A 20,264-nucleotide genomic window follows, 5' to 3' on the forward strand; every position below is an offset into this window, starting at 1 on the left:
GGTTGATATATTCAATTTCGGGTTCGTATTTGATCATTATTGGACAAAATGGTCACAGACCATTTCGAGTTGCAACATCTCTTGTCTGCCTGCACATTTTGCAAACGACTTTTGTTTATCGAGGGATTCTGTGATACTGTGTCACATATGTCGGATTTCCGGTGGTAAGAGGTCTGTGGTGTCAATACGATGGCCGATAATCTGCGCCTGTCCAGACTTTTTGGTTCGTTCATATTACCCACATTTTAGGCTCCTTATTAAAGTCAGTTACATCGTGTTTGCTGTCTTTATCACTTGGTAACACCATCAAGTGAGATTAGGTGCGACCACGTGAAAACAGAACATGCAATTTAATTGCGTCTTCGTCACAATATGTTCGTCCTAATATACCCACTTCATTCGCAGTTTCTGATTCGAATTAATATCTAAACTTGAAACTATTTCTTCATTTATCAAAAATTGATAACTTGGATAAAAGCAACCTTGAATAAACTATAAAAAAAGCAATGAACTGCGCTAGTGCGTAGGTCATTGATTAACCAGTGTCAGTTGGAGTTGTGTAATCTCCACCCCCATTGTGCGTGATTTTCATCCCGAAAAATGTTCAGACCGGTCCATGAACACATTTCTTTCACACACAAATATATATTGACCTGTATTGCAGCTTAATGTTGCTGTTTTGGGATTGTAATAAATAAACTAGCGCTTTTTATTTATTATTATTTTTTTATTTTTGAAACAAGAATGCAATATCCTTCGTTCAAATAATTTCACTGTATATGAATTGCTTAATCGAAATAAAACTCTTAGTACAGATAGGTAATTTAAATTTTTGGAACACACACATTATACCGATACTGAAATACAGTATATTAATAGTGGTGGAAATAAAGGGCTTCATTTAAGCTTGCTTGTACACTAATAGATTTTTGCTTTTGTTGGGTACACGTCCAATTAACACACTTCCTGAAATTCTATCTTTATCACTTGGAAAAAGATATCGCATTATATTACTTCTTGATAGCTCTTCCCTGCTCAGGCTACCAACCATAGGACAGCTTATTTTTGGTTTTTATTGATTGAGCATAGAATAAAAAAAATTGGTTTTGTTCTGTAATTACGATCATTAATGTGAAGTTCCCCCCACCAATCTCCAGCAAACCTCTTTATGAGAGATGAATGCACGTATTGGCCACGCAAATGACACTCCCTGCTTGTTTTCTTTTTCTTCAGTTTGATAATGTTTCAGGGCTTTGTCTTTATGGTGTACACAATCTGGTCACAGAGTCTTCAACGGGTTTGTGTCAAAGCCTGGTCCATGAAGTACGTCTCCAGGAAAAATGAAAGATACATCTCTGTTGAAAATAAAAAGGCATATCCCAAAACTCTTTGAACAAGAACAAAAACTTCCTTTAAACCTTTCTTTAACTGCAGACTGTTCGGAAAGGAACCAATTAATGGCACATTAATCCATCCCAGAAAAAAAAAAGTATAAAGACATCGGTTAATGAGTCTGAACTCAATATATACTGACATTAAGCAGGAGGGGAGAGTGGAAAGTGATTAGGTAGGTATAATTATTTAAATACAGAACATTCATAGACTCATTAGTAACCTAATGTTAATTCGGATTCGGAAATTTTCATTTATAGCACTCGAAGGGAATAATAATTATCAATTATAAAACAATTATATTAAAGCAAAAATAACTATTACTTATGGCGCAGTGCAGCAACAGGTCTGTGCTATTTCAAGACACAAATTCTTATCACTGGCTTCTAAAGGCGTACTCAATACTTTGAGTACCAAACATTTTTGCTCGACAAATCTTGTGTTATTACTTAGCGATCTCCTCAGGCCATAATAACAACAGAATTGTGCAATAGTACAATTGCAAAATAGCTCTAGACATTGAAAAAGCTATATATATAGGGGAATAAAATGGTTTATATATTAAATTACAGTACAGGTTGTGATCGTTCGATGTGACAGCCATTTGTATTGAAAATATACTGAGCTTTCTGCCAGCCAACATTCCTTCGTATCAGGAGGAATGCTCAGTATATGTTGGCGATATTCTTTGTGGTGATTTCCTTCTACCAGACACTAAATGTTGGCTTGATACACCACGTTGCGAGCTACCTCATAACCAGAAGTCACAAGGATTAAGATCTAGAAAACGAGGTGCCCAATCATGGACAAAATTCTGGAAAAAGACGTGACCACTGTAAAATGTGTCCTGAAGTGTTTTATTGGGCCGGAGCTCCATCCTGTATAATAATAGTTGTGCCTAAACATCTCCCTTTCTCTCTGGAAAGAGGTGGTCGGAGAAGATCACAGTAACGTGCACCCTTAGCGGTATATTCTTCAGGACTAGGTGTTCAAAACTTCTTAATGGTCCTTCCGTACCTTAGAGCGAAGTCGGTGCGTTGTTGGTAAGAGTTAACTGTGCAGCGCATTGATCTTGTAAGAAAACTATGGCGGAAAGGATCATGTACCTTGTGAACTCTTTGGCCATCGTATATCTACAAATAGTTGTTGCTACCCTCTGATATTAGTACGTACGCAAGAGTGCATAACGTGTGGAACGATTGGGACCATATCATCAGCGATTTCCTTAACAAGGGTTGTTGAAAATTGGCAGCATCCACTGCTATGAACTAAGAGAAGCCCGTGTTCGTTTTAGGAATGAGGTCTTTTTTTTTTTTTTTTAGAATTTCTTTAAATTGGGGTTATCCCGACTCCTAGTTCAGACATTACTGCTGTTTTATGTTTACCAACAAAGCCGATCCTTCATTTGCATTATCATATATGGCCGTTGCAGTTAACTTTGTATACTGACTACTTCCAAGCGCACCCTCGTGTCAATTTTTGGAACTTTTTTGCGCTTTTGTTTTCCTTGTAGTCTAGACAATGTCTATTCCAGATGTCATTACCGTAAGATTCATGGTTTGCCCCAACGGGTGGCCAAAGTATCCCACTAATTACAAGTATATTGGTAAAACAACCAAAAATAATTACGCTGCAATAAATGGATCTGTGAAAAGAAAGGCGAAGAATAATCAAGAGTTTGGTATTCATAAATGATCATGAGATATGTTGCAGATAATTAAGAAAGGAAGATGCCAAGCAAACATAGTGTTGTTTTCATAGTGATTATAAACATTCTGGGAGGCACTGTATAATAAGGAGTTTCTTAATACAAAGGTTCTTAAAAGTAAGCTCTAAAGAAAGACTGGGATTTACTTAGACTAACAGAAACTTCAGGGAATTAAAGCTAAATAAAGCGCAAATTTATTTACAAACCTCTGCTTCATGGCGAATATATTTTGAAGATCATTTGAGACAGAGAATCTGAAGAAAACCAAATTACTACCACTGTTCAAGGAAAAGGATAATATTCAGACAAGCCATCTACAGTGATTGTTTTCAATATTATTTGTTCCCCCATCTTGACGGATAATATACTAAATTTTTAAGGCTTGTATGAACTTCTTTTAACTACTGACCCTACATTTTTATAGTAGTCAGTAATTATATATAACAGCAAAACATATTGCAAATTTGGATGTGTGATGTTTTCGGTATTACTCAAATGGAATAATAACAAAGCATTTTGAATTTTGCTATTGAATAGTTGGGTACGTTTACCCAATCAAAAGTTCTCAATGTAATGTGGTGTGTTGGTCAGTTATCACCCATTTGGGGAGGTGTGGGTTAAAATCCCTTGGGAAACTGAAGGAACACTTGCAGGTCTTTTTAAAGGGCATACAAGTGTAGTATTTGAACTAAAAAGGGTGTATAACCATTTTGAACACAGTTATCAAAAGTGGTTAATGTGCCAAAACATCTAACCAGCCATTCCACTAGGTATATGTACTTAGTAAGCATAACTCTCACGTATGGTACTTGGAATAAACTCCTACACCTTGCAGTAAGATGCTTTATTGAAAATTCTCATTGGTAATTATGAAATCGCTTCCATGACAGTAGATGTGGTTTCGCCACAGATCACTCGTTTGGAGAGGTCTGGGCTTGCATCCCTTCGTTGGCTGGAAACAATTCTAAAAGTCTCTTCAGTCGGGGTTGTATTTAACCTACCTCAGGCGGAGGGAGTAGTTTTCTCCTATGAGTTATTACGGTTTTTAAGCCCGCACAACATGCAAATCGGCCCCTGAATACACACTTCTACAGATAATACACAACGGAGTAATGTGGTCTAAGTTGCTGATGCGCCTAAAAATCTACAGCAGTGGATATTTTTGATTAATCTGTCTCTTTATACATATATCAAATCACTCTTTCTGATGCATTGATGGATCGAAGAGTTAAATTAGTCGGTTTAATCTCTGCTTCTCTAATATTGTTGATGAAAAAAGAGTTGACTACATTTCTTGTTTGTTTATTAATAATATTTTCATTAATTTGAATGTTTATCGTCTGAATCTCCTTCAATGAGCGGAGGGAAGTTTGTTTTTAGGATTTTAGGCATTGTTGAGTTAGCTTGTTCTAGTTAGAAGTCAGTAGGGTTTTCTTACCAACAAATTTCGGAGGATGCGAACATTGATGCATTATGGTCTCAATCATTCCTATAACGAAATCTGCATACTAACTACGAATCTAACCATAAGGTTGCGCGCTGCTATGATGATATTAATATGAACCCCTTATTCTATGCATGCTGCTTCATTCCATGCACTTCTTCTTGGAATTATGTTTAATCACAAACCTTATAACAATTGATGTCTTCATTTCTTGGTCCTAGAGAATAAAATTAAACAAACAAGTTACTGAGCATTCGCGGTCGACAGAATAGTGTTACAACTGCTGTTCTTCTAACTCTAATCCATGTGGGAACCAACACTTTAATGGTCATGGGGAGGGAGGGATGATCTGAGTTCGATTTCCTTTTGGCCAGAAGTGACTTTTATAACCTTCTTTCATGTCTTGTTCAAGTGAATTAATCTTTGGAGTTTGATTGGTTTCCCTCCAGAAAACCGGATCTTCATCCCGGAAACTTGTAAACTGATCATCAATTACGTGTAATTAACGAACATCGTATAAAGATCCTTTAAAGCGTTAGCTGCTATTTCTCGTAATCTGAAGAAGTCAGGCTTACGATTTTGTTAAACATATTAAGATTTTTTCATCGTATCGTAGTTCATGCCTCTATTTCTTCTGCTATTGAGATTTTTACTCTCATGACAAAACACAACTTTGAAGAGTATCCTATGTTCTACAGAACTGTCATAGTGCACGCCTTGCTTTCTGCATTATCCCATTTTCTAGAATACTGGCAATTATGTAATTAAGAATTCCCTTGAGAGCCTTCTCTTTTAATCTACCACAAATTTGTGAGTTCTTTCTCCCCACTCTTCTAAACTCGCAAGTAATCGAGCTGTTATATCTTACTCTCTCATTTTTCTTTATGATAGGCAATTACGAGCATTTTAGGAATTTCACTTGCTATTATAGCTTCATTTAATAAGAAGGTGCTTTGTACTGCTCTCACGACACAGTTGTTTTCTCCACATACTTCTGAGCTGTTCTTTTAAAGCTGTCAAGTCGCTCTATCTTACGTAATAAAGAAAATAGATCTAAGAAGATATCCTTTTTAATTAGACAGTCATCAACGTTAATAATGGCGCTCTACAGCTGTGGAATGATATTCAAAAATGTGAAAAGGTCTAGAGTTGCTGATTTCAGAAAGAAATTGCTTTTGACATAAAGAAACATCTTGAGAAGTGTGGCAGACACACTTTTCGTTTATGAATTTTACATTTTTTTAATAGGTTGATGTTTATTTTGAATGTCAGAAACGAAAAGTAAAAATACATAAATGATGTTCGTCTTCCTTGAAGATGGTGATAATTGGTAATTTACGTATACACGTCAACCTATCAAAGTATTTAGGCAACCCTTCCAATGCAATGAAGGGTGCAAATGAGATTTATGCAAAGCAAGAACAGGGGGTTTTTTTAAACATGTGCAGGAAATAGCAGAGAACAAACATTCAGAACACGTTGAGGCAAGGCGCTTATGTAGTTTTAAATGAACTTAATTATTGTATTGATATATGAGCTATAGCAGGATGAAAAACAATAGGCGCTCAAGGCCACTGGACTGGACTGGACTTTCTCTTCCATAGCGTTGGTATGAAGTGGGAAGGCAAATACAGTATACGGCCTTCAATCTGTCATTGCCTACGACAAACCCCCGGCTTATTATCACTGTCCTCCCACACCGGGTGTTACACGCCTCATTTCGAGTCCGGTTTAATAACGCGAGGAATTTTTTTGTTTTTTTTTTCGCATGCGGCAGAGTTAGTTGGTCTCAGGTGCGGAACGAATGTTTTTTCCACCCCGAAACACTGGAGTTTTTCGTTTAGCAAACCAATTAACAAATTCATGAAATGGTGCCTCATAGCCCGAGCTACTTTCGAGCTTGACACATGCACATCTAACTTAATTCTATGACAATCACGCATTTTAAGTCAACAGCCAATGCTGTGAAATAATGGACGAACGACAGCGACTTTGTTGGGCTCTTACGGTCAGGTAGACCAAAGAACGACGGGATCTTTGAAAGTAAACTCACTCTCGTCCTTATAAAACGTTACTTTGAAAGCTCCAGAGGTCTCTACAGGAGTGCCAGTAAGTGCATCCATGGTTCTTAGGGAGCTACACGAAACTAATGGCACGTTTCATAGCTTATGCTGCCAATAAGCTCCTACGTCAACACACGCTAGATGTCGTTTCCAGTGGTGCATAGCGAATCGTGTTTAGATTGAGCAACTGTTAAAAGAGATCCTTTGCAACGAGGAGTCGCGCTACACAGTTTTCAAATAGCCAGTCAAGTGGAGAATGCATTGAGAACGTCATCTACACTGGGTGGACAGAAATCATGGAATACATACCTAGTAACGGGTAGTAGGCCCACCTTTCACCCGGATATTTTACATTTTTTAATTGATTAATTTTTTTTTTTGGCTGTCAGAAACGAAAAGTTTCTGACAGTCACACGGCGAGGCATTGACTCCACTAGTTCACGAATGCTTTCCACAGGTATTTCTATGCATGCTTGTTGCACCACTGTCCATAATTCCGTCGCATTCCTGGGTGGAAGATCCAAAACTCGAACGGATCTTTCCACTGCATCCCAAAGATGATACACAAGGTTCATCTCCGGTGAATGGGGAAGCCATTCCATGGTGGTAAAACCTGTGGAATGTTCTCCGAACCAACCATGTTCTAGTCACCACGGCTCTGTTGTGAAGCGCATTGTCCTGATGGAAGAGTCCATTGCCCTGTGGGCGCGCGATAACCATGAAGGGATGTAGATTGTCTGCGAGGATGGACATGTAACCTGGACCGTTCAGAAATGCGTCTAGATGTACCAGAGATCCCAACGTGTGCCAGTTGAAAACGTCCCAGACCGTCCACCTGACTAAACATTTCCTTGCTGACATGACGGGTGCATAGCTTCGTGCGGTTTTCGCCAGATACGCACCCTCCCGTCCGTATAGAAATAACTGGAAAAGGGACTCATCGGATCAGGAGACCCGTCTCCAATCAACCAAGGTCCAGTGCCAATGTTCTTTCTCCCAGTTGAGGCGTACGGCCCTGTGTCGTGGTGTTAGCAATGGGACTCAGGTGGGTCGGCGGCTCCCATAACCTATTGCGGCTAATGATCGCCTGATGGTCTTGGTGGAGACGTTTCTAGCAACTCCCTCGTTGAAGTCGGCGGTGATTTGTGCCACTGTCGCTCGCTGGTTGGCTGAAACAATGCAACAGATGTTATTCCGGGAATAGCATATTACCGTACACTCTTGCTCCTGTCGAACGGGGATAGTGCAATTTCTCTACCACCTCCGCGATAGTGACCCATGCACTGGGCCACCACTGTCATCCCTCTTTCAATGTTGGTAAATTCACGACGTTTATCCATACTGAAATCTAATTACCGTCTACGTGAATGTAGTGACGCAGTGTACCTATATATCTGGCAAGCGGCGGATTCGCCCAATAGCGAGGAGGGTGGCGTGAGAGCGTCGCTTTGCCCAGGAAGCAGGCATTCCATGAATTCTGTCCTTTAAGTGTATTGTAGTCTGTTATTTCCACAACGAAGTTCGGAGGGGCAAGGTCATAATGTGGGCCGCTTCTCGTAGTTCAGCTAGGAAAGTGGTTGCAATGTCAAAAGCCACCATGCCTTACATTTACATTGATCCTATATTATACTGGTAGTACATTGACACTTTGGACACTTCTGTAATGTCCACACACTCGAGGTGTTCTGTAGAAATGGGTTCTCGGTAAGGACACTCCAATCCTTACAGCGAGCAGTAAGGATTGGAGTGTCCATTTTAAATGAACAGTCATTTGAAAAAAAAAAAAAAAAAACCTGACTTGAGGAAAACGAAGTCCAGAGTACAGACCTGAATCCGATAGGCCTTTAGGATGAACTGGAGCGTCGAATCAGGCGCAATCAATAAGTCCTTCCACTACAGACTGCACTGAAGAGGGAATGGAGGAACCTTGATAGAAGGAATTGATAGAAAGTTATCCACGATGATTCGGTGTTTTATCCTTGGGCAACATTTTAAAAGGAACTTCAGTGGACTTGGTTACTTCAGTATGGTCTACAGATTCAAGATTATTATCTTGACGACTAAGAATAAAACCACGACGAGCAAACACTTCAATTCTTACATCTCAATATCATACATTTTTATAATACCGAAAGCAAAAGCTAATTTGGAGAAAAAATAGCTTAGTCCCTGGTGGAAAAATATCGAATCAATTTTTATTAGATAAAATTTTACCACGTATTCTGATTATTATGCAAAAACCGTTTTAGGATACGACCTGTAGTTTTCGATTTATTAATGTTTAAAAGTAGAAGAACTTTATACCCACTGTGTGTGTGTGTGTGTGTAGTGTTTCTAAATGATACGGAACAAATCAGAAAGACCATATTTTAGAACTAAAAATTATTATAATCATAACTTATGTCTAACGTCTTTATTTCCGAGATATTAAAATTCAATCAAAAATGAAAATTAGTTAATGTACGCAGTGCGTTACATTTCAGGCGTGCTAGTGAATAGTAAATAGTAATAATTTATGACCTATGACAAAAAAGCAATATCAAATGCTCTTTATGTAAATAAAAAATAATAATAATCATTCCGGATTTCTGTTGATCCGATTTTAATGAAATTTGGGAAGGCTCGACAAATTTTTCTCTAGTCCCAAATATAAAATTTCATGAAAATTCATGCACTGGAATTTGAGTTATTAGATGCGTCCGAGCAAAGAAAGAATACTTCCCGGATTTCTATTGATTCCATTTAAATTAAATTAAGGATTGCTGGATACTTATTCAAAGTGCCCATACATAAAACTTTATGAAAATCCACGGACTAGGTACCGAGTTATTACATGCAGACGGACGAACGGACATCATGAATATAATGGGCACATTATGCATATATGCTAAAGCGGCTAAGAATAAAACGGCAAACATTTGCGTGTTAAAATTTAAGTCGAAGGTTTGTGAAAGTGTAAAATGGACTTTTAAACAGTCCAAAGCATTCTTACCAAGACTTAACGTGAATGGTTTTTTTACTACATCAATCATACCAATTACTCAGTTGTGAATAGCCAGTCTGTCAGAGTACATTACAGCGGTGTCTGTCACTTCAGTTTCAGGTTACAGTGATTGCCTCACCTCGCCTCGCCTCCCATAATGTTTTTATACAATGTCAGTGTATCTAAGGGTAGAGTAGCATGATTTTTTCTCCAGAAACTCGGGTTTTTTGACCAGCAAACAGGCAAATCGATTTTCGACTACAGAACAAACGTAATTTACAGACAATATACGACCCAATAAGGTCTAAATCGCTAACGCTCTTACAACAAGAGCGAAGTGCCTTTTATGTTTTGTAATTTATGATTATTGTTTAAGATCTCAGAAATAAAGACCTTTGAGGCATATGTTATAGGACCATTTTTATTTTTAGCTGTAGAATATACGCGTACATTTGTTCCGTGCAATTTTGAAACACCTTGCTCATGTTATCTTTTAGCAGTTCGCTATAAGTGTAGTATTTAAGGTTATTTTTTCGCTACCAACAATCTAGAGAAGGATTGATTCATTGGAGATTCAAATTGGCCGTAGTTCATCCTGAATACTGCCTTTCTTTTCTTAAAAATTATATCCTGCCAGTACCAATGAGTATTCCCAATAGTAGGTCATAAACTGTGTCATTTCACTATTTTTATTTCTCAGTTTCATTTATCTGCTGAAGATAGAATCCGACTTTACCACTCTATATAGTCTAATAAATTAACCTGATAAAATTATGGAAACGTAAATTGATGCACTTCAGTGAACGGTCGTATAGAGATGAATATGTTCCTTAAGCGTGGGAATTTGAAATCATCGATTCAGAATTAGAGCCACGGTAATACTAGAGGCTGGATATTGGATTGAATACACAACTTCAAGTATTGCTGTGGCCCAGATTCTAACAAAAAAATGGCATCTTATTGATATAAATTTACTGTTTCTTTTAAAACGAAACTACTTCGCGACTTCCTGCTTATATTTGAACAGCCATTAATCAGCATAGAAATAATTATAGGAATTTAAACGACAGACTCAATGTGATTTGAATTATATTCGGATGCAGATCATTTAGAAACCTTGTTATCTGTTAAATAAATGACACTAAACTAACTGGTAAGGCTTCATCCATACTTTGAAAGGTGACTCCCCATTAAATATCCAGTATAATCAAATGTTGGGCATTCGTAATGCGATACAATTTTCCGCTTATGATGATAGACGAAGCAAACAATTGTGAATTGGCGTTCCTCATTTCACCGCTAGTTATGCAACCATTTGGACTACTAACTTGCATTTGAGCGTTAAATAATATAGGAATTAACTCGCACAAATCAAATGGGCATCTACTACATGGCAGTGCTATGTACTGGAAGGTTTAACTGACTAGCTGTCTTCTGTTATGGCACTATAATACCTACCGCAGAATCTATTGAGAGGTTCGCGGCTTTATACTTCTATTAGGTCACTTTTGGTTCCTATTATTTTGTGTGTGTCATTCAGAATACGAGAAGTGAGTAAGCCTTCAGTTTGTATTTTTCGCATTAATTTAAAGACCTTCCGGTTATCACTGTTACCAGAGAACTCAGTTGAATGGGAAACATATTTCAAGTCATTTGCAAAAGCGTAACGCAGATGCAAAGCATTATATTGGGAAACCTTTTGTTGGGATAATGCATCCTCATGTGCGCTTGAGATAGTCATATTATGTATTGACAATGCGAAATCATCGTACACGCTTTCCAGAGTTGGATTGGCCTCATTTCTTCAAAGGTGGTGGAATGGGTGCATTCTTTCAAGATGACACAAAAGTGCATGCGACTGTCCTCAATAAAAAGAAGAGTAAGATTATCAATTTTATACTTATTGTGGGAACATTGCAAAAGGAATTATGATATTCTGATATTTGATTTAGATCCGATGTGAAAAGGATATCATTTTCATTCATGGTCCTGATTAATCCTTATTGATCATAACAAATTACCTTCAATACTTCCTAATCCAGGTCATCTTAAGGCATTTGTTCAAATTATTCTATGTAATTTGCAAAATAATTTGTACTGCCAGAGTATACAATGACTGGATGGAGCCCTTGACTCAGATTATGCATCAATTTTTAATTCAGTTATTTATAATGACTGATAATAATTGCTCTATTGCATGCACTAGAGCTTCTCGAGTAGTTTATCAACTCGGTATAAACTCAGCTTTATTGAATAATTTCTGAAATGTTGTAGACTTTGAGATACTTATCCTGTAAGAGCGGAACGAATAATCGTCGTAAAAGGAAATCAGAAATATTCAAAATTGATTCCAACCAAGAACGATTCTTGGTTGGTTGGAGGGTCAACATTGTTTTAACAACAAAGATAAAAGCATGAGACGTATGGAAACCAGATTATTTTCAGTGTATTGTACATGTATGGTATAATGTACGCAGTCTTTTAAAAATTGAAAATACACAGTCTGAGTACCGACTGTGGTCAAGTAATTCATGGTATTATATAGCGAAATAAGCAAGGACTGCGTTATCATGATACACAGTGGCTAACCTGTGTTAAAGATTTTTTAATGGAGATGAAGAATGGTCCGTGTACGAGAAATACGTAATTTATACGTTTTGATTGCCTGGGCTTTAATAAAATGGAACCTGAGCACTACACATTATTACATTGTCTTCTTTGACAGTATAATGATTTCACCACTTGTAACTCGTTTGGAGAGGGCTGGGTTCCAGTCCCGTCGACAACTGGAGGAATTCCTAAAGTCCTTTTTAATCCAAGCTGTGGTTAGCCGATCTCAAGTTTTTCAACCCATGTTACTCAAATTGGCCCTTAAACACACTTTTTCACACACAATACACACATAAGGATATGGTTTAGGACCGGGGACCGTTAAAATAATAATAATGAATAATTAAACACTAACTTCATTCAGGAATACATTATACTTAAAGCATTTACCAAGTATTGTTAAATCATGTTATATACTTCTGTATAAAGAAAGTTCAGGGACGCAATCCGAAATTCATAAGGGATCAAATCCATACAATAACTTCTAGTTCAACTTCGAAAAATAACTGTAGTTTCTTTTTATTTTTTTGTTATTGGATATTAATATAACTAACAGTATGACGTTTATAATAATTGGGACTGAAAACTGAAATATATGAATTTCTTTGGGAGATTCAAATGCACTTTTTCATCCCTCCAGGGTTGCGACAATGATGAAGTTAGAATAGAACATTTTATATTGAAATCAACGCGGCTGTTCACTTTCTTCATTCTTTCTAAATAAATAATTTATGAATTTCTCACCAAAATGAGGTACACAATTCTGCCAAGATCAAGGGCTTAACGAATATGCAACAATAGAAATGGAAGTTTAAAGAAAAGAGAAAAATAAATAAATAAAAATCACTAGGACCTTTGAGTACAGAATCTTGCAGAGGTAAATTTTATAATTAGTGAATCTTAGAAGGTTATAGTCCAGAGTTTCGACAACTGGCAGTATCTGGGTGGTAAGTATTCTCTAAGAGGGCACGATTATTTAAAATTGGTATCAGATTGGGCTCTGAATTGAGTCAACTAAGGGGATCCCCCCCCATAGAAGTACGTTTCCGAAATTAGGCCTACTGTTTTCTTCACTAAGCATAGGATTAGTACCTTGTACATTAGATTAAGATATCCTTCAAATGGCAAGGGAACTGGAAGTGAGAGTAAACCTTTATTCTCCAGATAGGCAGAATTTTCTCATGATCCACTTAAAGAATCACTATTTTGCTGTAAACATTCTTTTTATCTTACTCTGAGAAATTCTTTTTCTTCAGATACCTAAGATGCAATTGGCAATGTTTCTATTTTGAGAAGCATATGGGCAAAACTGTGAAGTGTGGTGACAGCTTGCTGGCTTCGAAGTTTAGCGGACTCTTCGTATTTCCGCTAAATCTTTTTTCCTGACAGGTTCGTTTGCTTTAAAGATTATTTCTAAGTCCTAATACATGCCATTACGTCGAATAAACTATTTATTGTAGCCAAATTGCAGGATTGTAGTGATACTTTTACTTTTGATAAAGGTTTCGGTGTCAGGATTTTAAATTATGCATTTCAAAGGTTGTGGATTATTCAGTTTATTTTCACGTCATCTGCACAAAACATCCACTTGGCTGTGGACTGTATACACACAGCGAGAACATCGATAAATATTGAAAAGGAGCGGATAAAGAATTGATTCTTATAAGGCTCTTGATCGCTGTTTCTGAGCCAAGAGATCGATTCGCTGGTGGACGTGAAGGAATTTGAGGTGGGCCTAGAACATTTTAAGGTAACTATAAAATATAAAATGGTTAAAATTGTCGGGTAATAACCTTCTAGTAATTTTTAATTCTTTTACAATGTTCGTAATGTCTGCTATTGTTTTTCTTTTTGCACCAGAGCATCTATGGCTATGAGACGTCAGTGAATTTTGTTTAGTCTATAGTTTGCTTATTTTGTTGGATGGAGTAGTTTCCAAACAAGCTGCTCTTTTGTTGGGTTAAACACCGTTTTGCCAGTTTGAATGGATGAAATAATAAGTGGGATACTGTTGTGTTTTTCTAGGGCGCCCACTCATCTGTCGCTCCAGATGAGTGGTGTATATATGAATTGATGGGTTAAACTACACCAATTAACGGTCCAATGTCTTTACTGCGTTAGAGTTAGTCTCAGTCTGTCTTCCAAATGTGAAGACTGTTTGAACTTTGATGTTATGGGCCGGTATCTATCTCATACTGGTTATTTAACGTCATTATAAAACATACCAATTCTGTTACTATCGATAGGCTTCACTGGCATATTACTGGCCTGTGACAATCTTAGTTGCTCTAGTTTCATATTCTTTCTCATATTTTTCTGCGTGTTCAATTCAATTCAATTTAATTTAATTTCGAATTATTATCGGCAACACATATGCGCGCGCACACATTTAGATAACCACTCTTCGATTGCTACCATCAGAGGACTATTTCATAGATAGGTTACCAAGAATACAAGAGAAAGTTTTGGGGGATTTATTTAAGGTATTCCTGTTACTTGTCCATAACAGTCATAGGAATAAATTACAATGTGTTCTGGTTAATATAATTTAATTTACAATACAAGGAACACTAGAAATGGTATCTGCGCGAATAAGTAATCTGACAGATTGATTGTTTTTTTGTTATTTCTAATGACCTTCTGTTTGATATATAAGGGGCTAAAATAAGCTCAGAATCACTGGATATATAGACATTCATATTCGGGATAATATTGGATAAATGGATTTTGTTAAAGATAAAAGCATAATATTTGTAAGATGGTGAATTGAAAAGAAGTCAAAACAATGCAGAGATCAAATTTTTGTTATAGTTTCATCCACTGTTTGAAGATGAAATGGATACTTTGGTTGTAGTAAAAAAGGAGAGACGCACTTCTGACAGTCAGCAAAATTTCGGTTTATGCATTAAACTTCGGGGGTCACACTGAGAGATGAAGTTTAGACACCCTAAACGAGTTACTTTAGAAATAACTCAACGTTCGCACTTGAAGCCATGCACTCAACGTAGTTTTAATTAAACTTTCCAAAAATAATTACCGAGGCTAAAACGTTAGCTTTTTAGATGTCCTTGATGCTACATACTTATATTGCCTTTACTCAGAACGTTGGCAGTCTGTAGAGACTTCAAAAATCACGAGACTGTTCTTCTTATTTCGATTCTATTCTGAATAAAGAAATATTTTAATTCGAATAACAAATAAAACCCTTGCAGTGGTACATAATTATGCTGAACACATATTTTGAGTATTTCTCAAAAGCAGTTAATCAACAGTGTCCAAATAATCGTCTTTCTTCAAATTTATCCTCAGATTTAATGATGGCTCCATCTATCAAGTAGTGCATAACGGAGTTGTGACAAGGTGATACGCATTCACCTAACAGTGTGAAGTACATGTTCAAGATTTTATTTCCAGACGAAATCAGCTCCTTGACAAAGCCATTTTAAGAGAAACAGAGCTAGCGTGAGTTCTGTTTATATCACCGACTTTCATGAATTCATAAAGCCGACATTGGACTTCGATGTAGCTACTGCTCTTACCCTCTAGAGCACGCACGCAGTAGGGGAGGGAGAAACATAAGGGCTGTTAAGACAGTGATTGTCGAGTATTTTCTGTAGGCGCCACTGAAAATGTCTGCTGTGGTTGCTATCTATCGTGAGATAGCAACATGACGTGGGGGAAAGTTGATGAAATTCTGGCGAATTTCACAAATTTTCTTATGAATAATGAATTTCTTCCGATGGATTAGGTTTCTCAAAGTTGGATAGCGCCCTTGTTATTAGATTTTCTTACGACTAATGCGCGAACTTTTGATCACTTTTGTGGTTTAATGTCCAGAAGAGGGAGGAAATCTTGGAGTGACAAAAACGATCTCTCTGAAAAGTAATTTCGATGTTAATAAGTCAAATAAATCTGCTTCATTAAAACAGAATTCTTTTGATGGTAATAGTGGGAGAACAGCTTAAATGAATGGCTGGATAACCAACCTGAAAGTTGCTCTCAGCCTTAAAACAATATATTGTAATATCGAAAACATATTGTCTATGAAAAAATAAACGTACTAATTTTTCTGTAATACCTACACGTAAATTGAGTTCAGCGAATCCTGTTAAATTTATATTTGTCAAGAGGCCTTCATAAACTATGATTTGCTCTTGTTAATAAAATTAGTATTTTTGCTCCTTAAAGTTAATAAATTATGTTAATTATATCATGTTTATGATAATAAAATCAACTTCTTTTTTTTTTTGCAAAAAGATTTGCGGTAAGCGATTATATGTGCAAAAGAAAATCAAACGTTTCGTTTTGCATACATAATTCATATTTAATGTACTAATTTTCGAACGTCAACTGTTATTAAGAGGCCATTATTTGGTTATAATAAGTATAAAATTGGAAGAAAATTGAAAAAAGGATCGAATTGAAATTGAAAGGAAACAGAAAACTTAAAGTATTCACCGATGAAGTCAATTGACGATTATGATAAGCACAGAAAGATATTTAGAAAAAAGAAAAGCATGAAATCATCCACAGTCACTATGCGATCCAAGAAGTCATTCCATTCTAATACATATCGCTTTTGGTCCTGCAGACACAATCTCACTCACAAATATTTCTATACATCGTTGAACCAATTGGGAACCTACTTCGCATTGACTGACCTTTCTGGGCTGTAAACTGTCATGGATAGGTAGCTTCCTGACCACATCTTCTTCTACTGTACATTGATCCACTGCGATACTATCTGCCAAGACAATAAATTTCTTCTTTGAAAATTGTATTAGCCCGTTCTTGGAGAAATTCACCATCCAGAGTTTTTCCTCCTCCACCTTATCGATTTACCCATTCGTATAGTCACTGACATACACAAGTGATTTTATATTTCTGTTAGAGGAACACCCTCCATTATACGATAGTGAACAGTACTGCGTTGTCGCTTGGCCGCACTCGTCACTGTGAACGCTGTATTGTGTCTATGCATACTGGAGCCCATTGTTGGTACTAATTCAAAAATTTATATCCATGACTGGACGTAATTTAAATTTCTTATAAATCGAAAACTTTCTTTAACTCACCTTCGAATGTTACTAAATAACTAATAATATCTAATATATTATTTAATATTTCATATCACATTTCAGTAATAAATATAAAGTTCAAAATATAATATAAAAACTAAACATTATTATTTTGGAATATTTGATTTTAATTTCTTATCATATAACATCTTATTCAGGTTTTTTTAAACATCTAAGGCACGTGCAAAAATCCTACCTTTTGAATATTCCTGAGGGAAATATCAATGTAATTATACAGTAGTTAGTAAATTCACAGAGTTTATGAAGATGAATCTCTCCAGCAGTAAGTTGATGGTTTCCTTGCATATTTTCGAAGATTAATTCTTTTAAAAAATATGATTCTGAAAAACGAATCTACTTCTCAATCAGTTGATTAAAATCAGTCTGTATGAGGCAGTTCTCTAATGAGAATTTCTCCCCTAAGTTTGGCTTTCCTGCATATCATTATATCTGCGGAGAAACTGCATTTTCAGGGGACTCTGACATTTTCTCTGGAATATGATAATAAAGGCGTTCACTTTAGTAACAATTTAAGAAGCTGGCTTCCTTAGGGCCATTAATACTCTACCAGCTTTTAAAAAAGAGCAGGAAACACATAAATCAAGTATTTTTTTATCAAAATATAGAAAATATATCAGTAAAAACCAACATTTCTTTCTCTTTTAGTTGTCCACGTAATTATACAAGTCTAAATTATGTTAAAATAATAAAAACTGGCCAGGACACACTGGAATGAACAAAATCTTTAAAATTCTTTAAAAATTTAGGTTTAAATATATTTCATTTATTAAGATGTTTCCATTAATTATGTTAATTATGGTAGTCTTGTATTTTTTACAAATTAACCAATCGCGTACGTGCATAGAATTATAAAAAAGGAGAATTTTTCTATCAGCGTTTAATATATATATATATATATATATATATATATATATATATATATAGAGAGAGAGAGAGAGAGAGAGAGAGAGAGAGAGAGAGAAAGAAAGAAAGAAAGAGAGAGACGAATTTTAAAATGGTTTAGTTCACAGGTTCAGGATACATTAGCTTCATTGTCAATAAATGAGGAATTATACTGCGTAATCGGTTTATCTAATATTTTATTTTTTTAAATTGGAACCATAAAGATGTCCAACTTTAACAAAATCGGTACATCCCATTTAAGATAACATATTCTGAATTTTAATTATTCGAAATAAAGAGAATATAAATATACATTTGTAGAATATAATAAGCAATAAATGTGGCCAGTTAATCCATTAAAATCAGTAACTGTGGCTCAGACGAGATAAAACGCGATATTACATATTGCTACTGCTGCGCCCCCTTTTGACGTTCCAGGATTGTCAAAAAGAAGTTTTGATTATTATATTTAATCGTGGTTATTAGAATTTTGAAAGAGAACTATCGAATTCTTCCAAAACTTTATTTGTATTTCATAAATAATGGAGAACGTAAAAACAAATATTAAAAAAAAGGTTTATTTATATAATGAACGTTTTGAATAATTTATTCAAAAATATTCAAGATAATAAATATGGATTGTTGATTTTCGTAACAATTTAAATTGAAAACGCAATTTTCAGAAAGAATTTTATTCAGATTATAAAGATGAATTATGGTTAAAGTTGAAACCACCTTTCTCCTCAAAAATACTGAGGAAATAACAGTTGCGTATAAAAATTAAAAATAGTGCTTGAATACAACCCATTTTCTAATTAAAAAAAATTATTAAATTAAAAAAAAACAGTAAAATATAAAACCTTACTGTTTTATAATATCTTAATTTAATTTGTTTTTCTTCATACTATATTTTTTATTAAAATTCGCGCTATATATAATTTTTATTATTTCAGTTGTAGGCAATTCTTCAAATATTTACTTCATGTCAACTCCAATATTTCGATTTAGGTAATTTTATCCTTAAAATTTTTGAAACACAGGTAAAAATAACATTTTCCCAAAATTATACTTCAGTACTGTCCGATAATATTTAAAACTGTGTTGGTATAAAGGACGTGTTTTTTTTCTGTTCGGGTCTGTACTTGTGACTCTTTTTATTCCAAGTTAATCACTTGGGAAATACCACTGAGAGAAACTGTGAAGAAGAAAGAAGTCAATTAAGGTGTGTCAATATTTGAAAAAGTCGATCAGACAAAATGTGATTTTTGTTTTGCAATTCTTGAAAGTCAACATTTCTCATTTTATTACCGTACTCTTAACTCCTTCAGTAATTTCTTTAACTTGGGCTTCAAACTCCCACTTGTCCCACAAGTAATTCAAGTTTTATTTCCATCTTCTTCTTTCTTGTTTTGAGTGCGTTTCTGACTTAAATATGTCTAAGAAACAACGCTCAAACCGACTCAAAATATTAAGAGCGATTTCTTTCGTAAGACGGGATCTTAAGGTCAAAAGAAATAGGAGCTTACCTGGCATCAAGAGAACGAGACACAAGCTAATGACCCCCGTCGTTAACGGAATCCTCACTGGGACCATTGTCGATGGCAATCGGCACGGAGTCGACCCGGACCAGAGACAGAAAGAGAGAGACAGAGTGAGAGAGAATTCTTTTCTTAGCTGCGAGCGCCCACCAGCATTCCGCTTAGCTCGTTCTGTAAATGACAAAAGTAGAAGTAACCCGCCGTACAAACGGTGCGTTTGACGGCCGCAGCTCCAGCGATGAGCGAGAGAGACGTCCTCGCACAGAGCGGTTGGACTGCAGTAATCCAAGAGTGGGCTCCCTGGGCACCAGTGCGACTCGTGCTACCATAGAGCGGCAAGCTTGCAAATGAAATCTAATAGTATTGCGCATGCACCAACAGCAGGCAGTCGATCTCCCTCTCTCTTGTCCCTTGCCGAGTGTGCAGTGGGCGGGTTGATTAGATTAGCTTAATGTAGACTCCGTTGAAGGTCCGCTGTGGTTACCCCCTTGTGTAACCCTGGAAAACCCCCATACGAGAAGGAGTGACCGCCGTTCGCTTGAAAT

The 20,264-nt window shown here is 36.1% G+C and overlaps 1 protein-coding gene across 1 annotated transcript in view; it reads right to left on the minus strand.

Moving 5' to 3' along the window:
* LOC150083256 (lachesin-like) overlaps positions 1-19,972 on the minus strand; it is a 467,532-nt gene extending 447,560 nt beyond the window's left edge. The window contains exon 1 of the mRNA XM_090378452.1: positions 19,708-19,972. Coding sequence (XP_090234578.1) covers positions 19,708-19,774 — 67 coding nt within the window. The 5' untranslated portion in view covers positions 19,775-19,972. The remainder of the gene's footprint in view (positions 1-19,707) is intronic.
* Positions 19,973-20,264: the final 292 nt, after the last annotated feature.

This window comes from Mastigoproctus giganteus, chromosome 7 (genome assembly GCF_048544385.1).
Source record: "Mastigoproctus giganteus isolate SK-2022 chromosome 7, ASM4854438v1, whole genome shotgun sequence".
In the NCBI taxonomy this organism is placed as follows: domain Eukaryota; kingdom Metazoa; phylum Arthropoda; class Arachnida; order Uropygi; family Thelyphonidae; genus Mastigoproctus; species Mastigoproctus giganteus.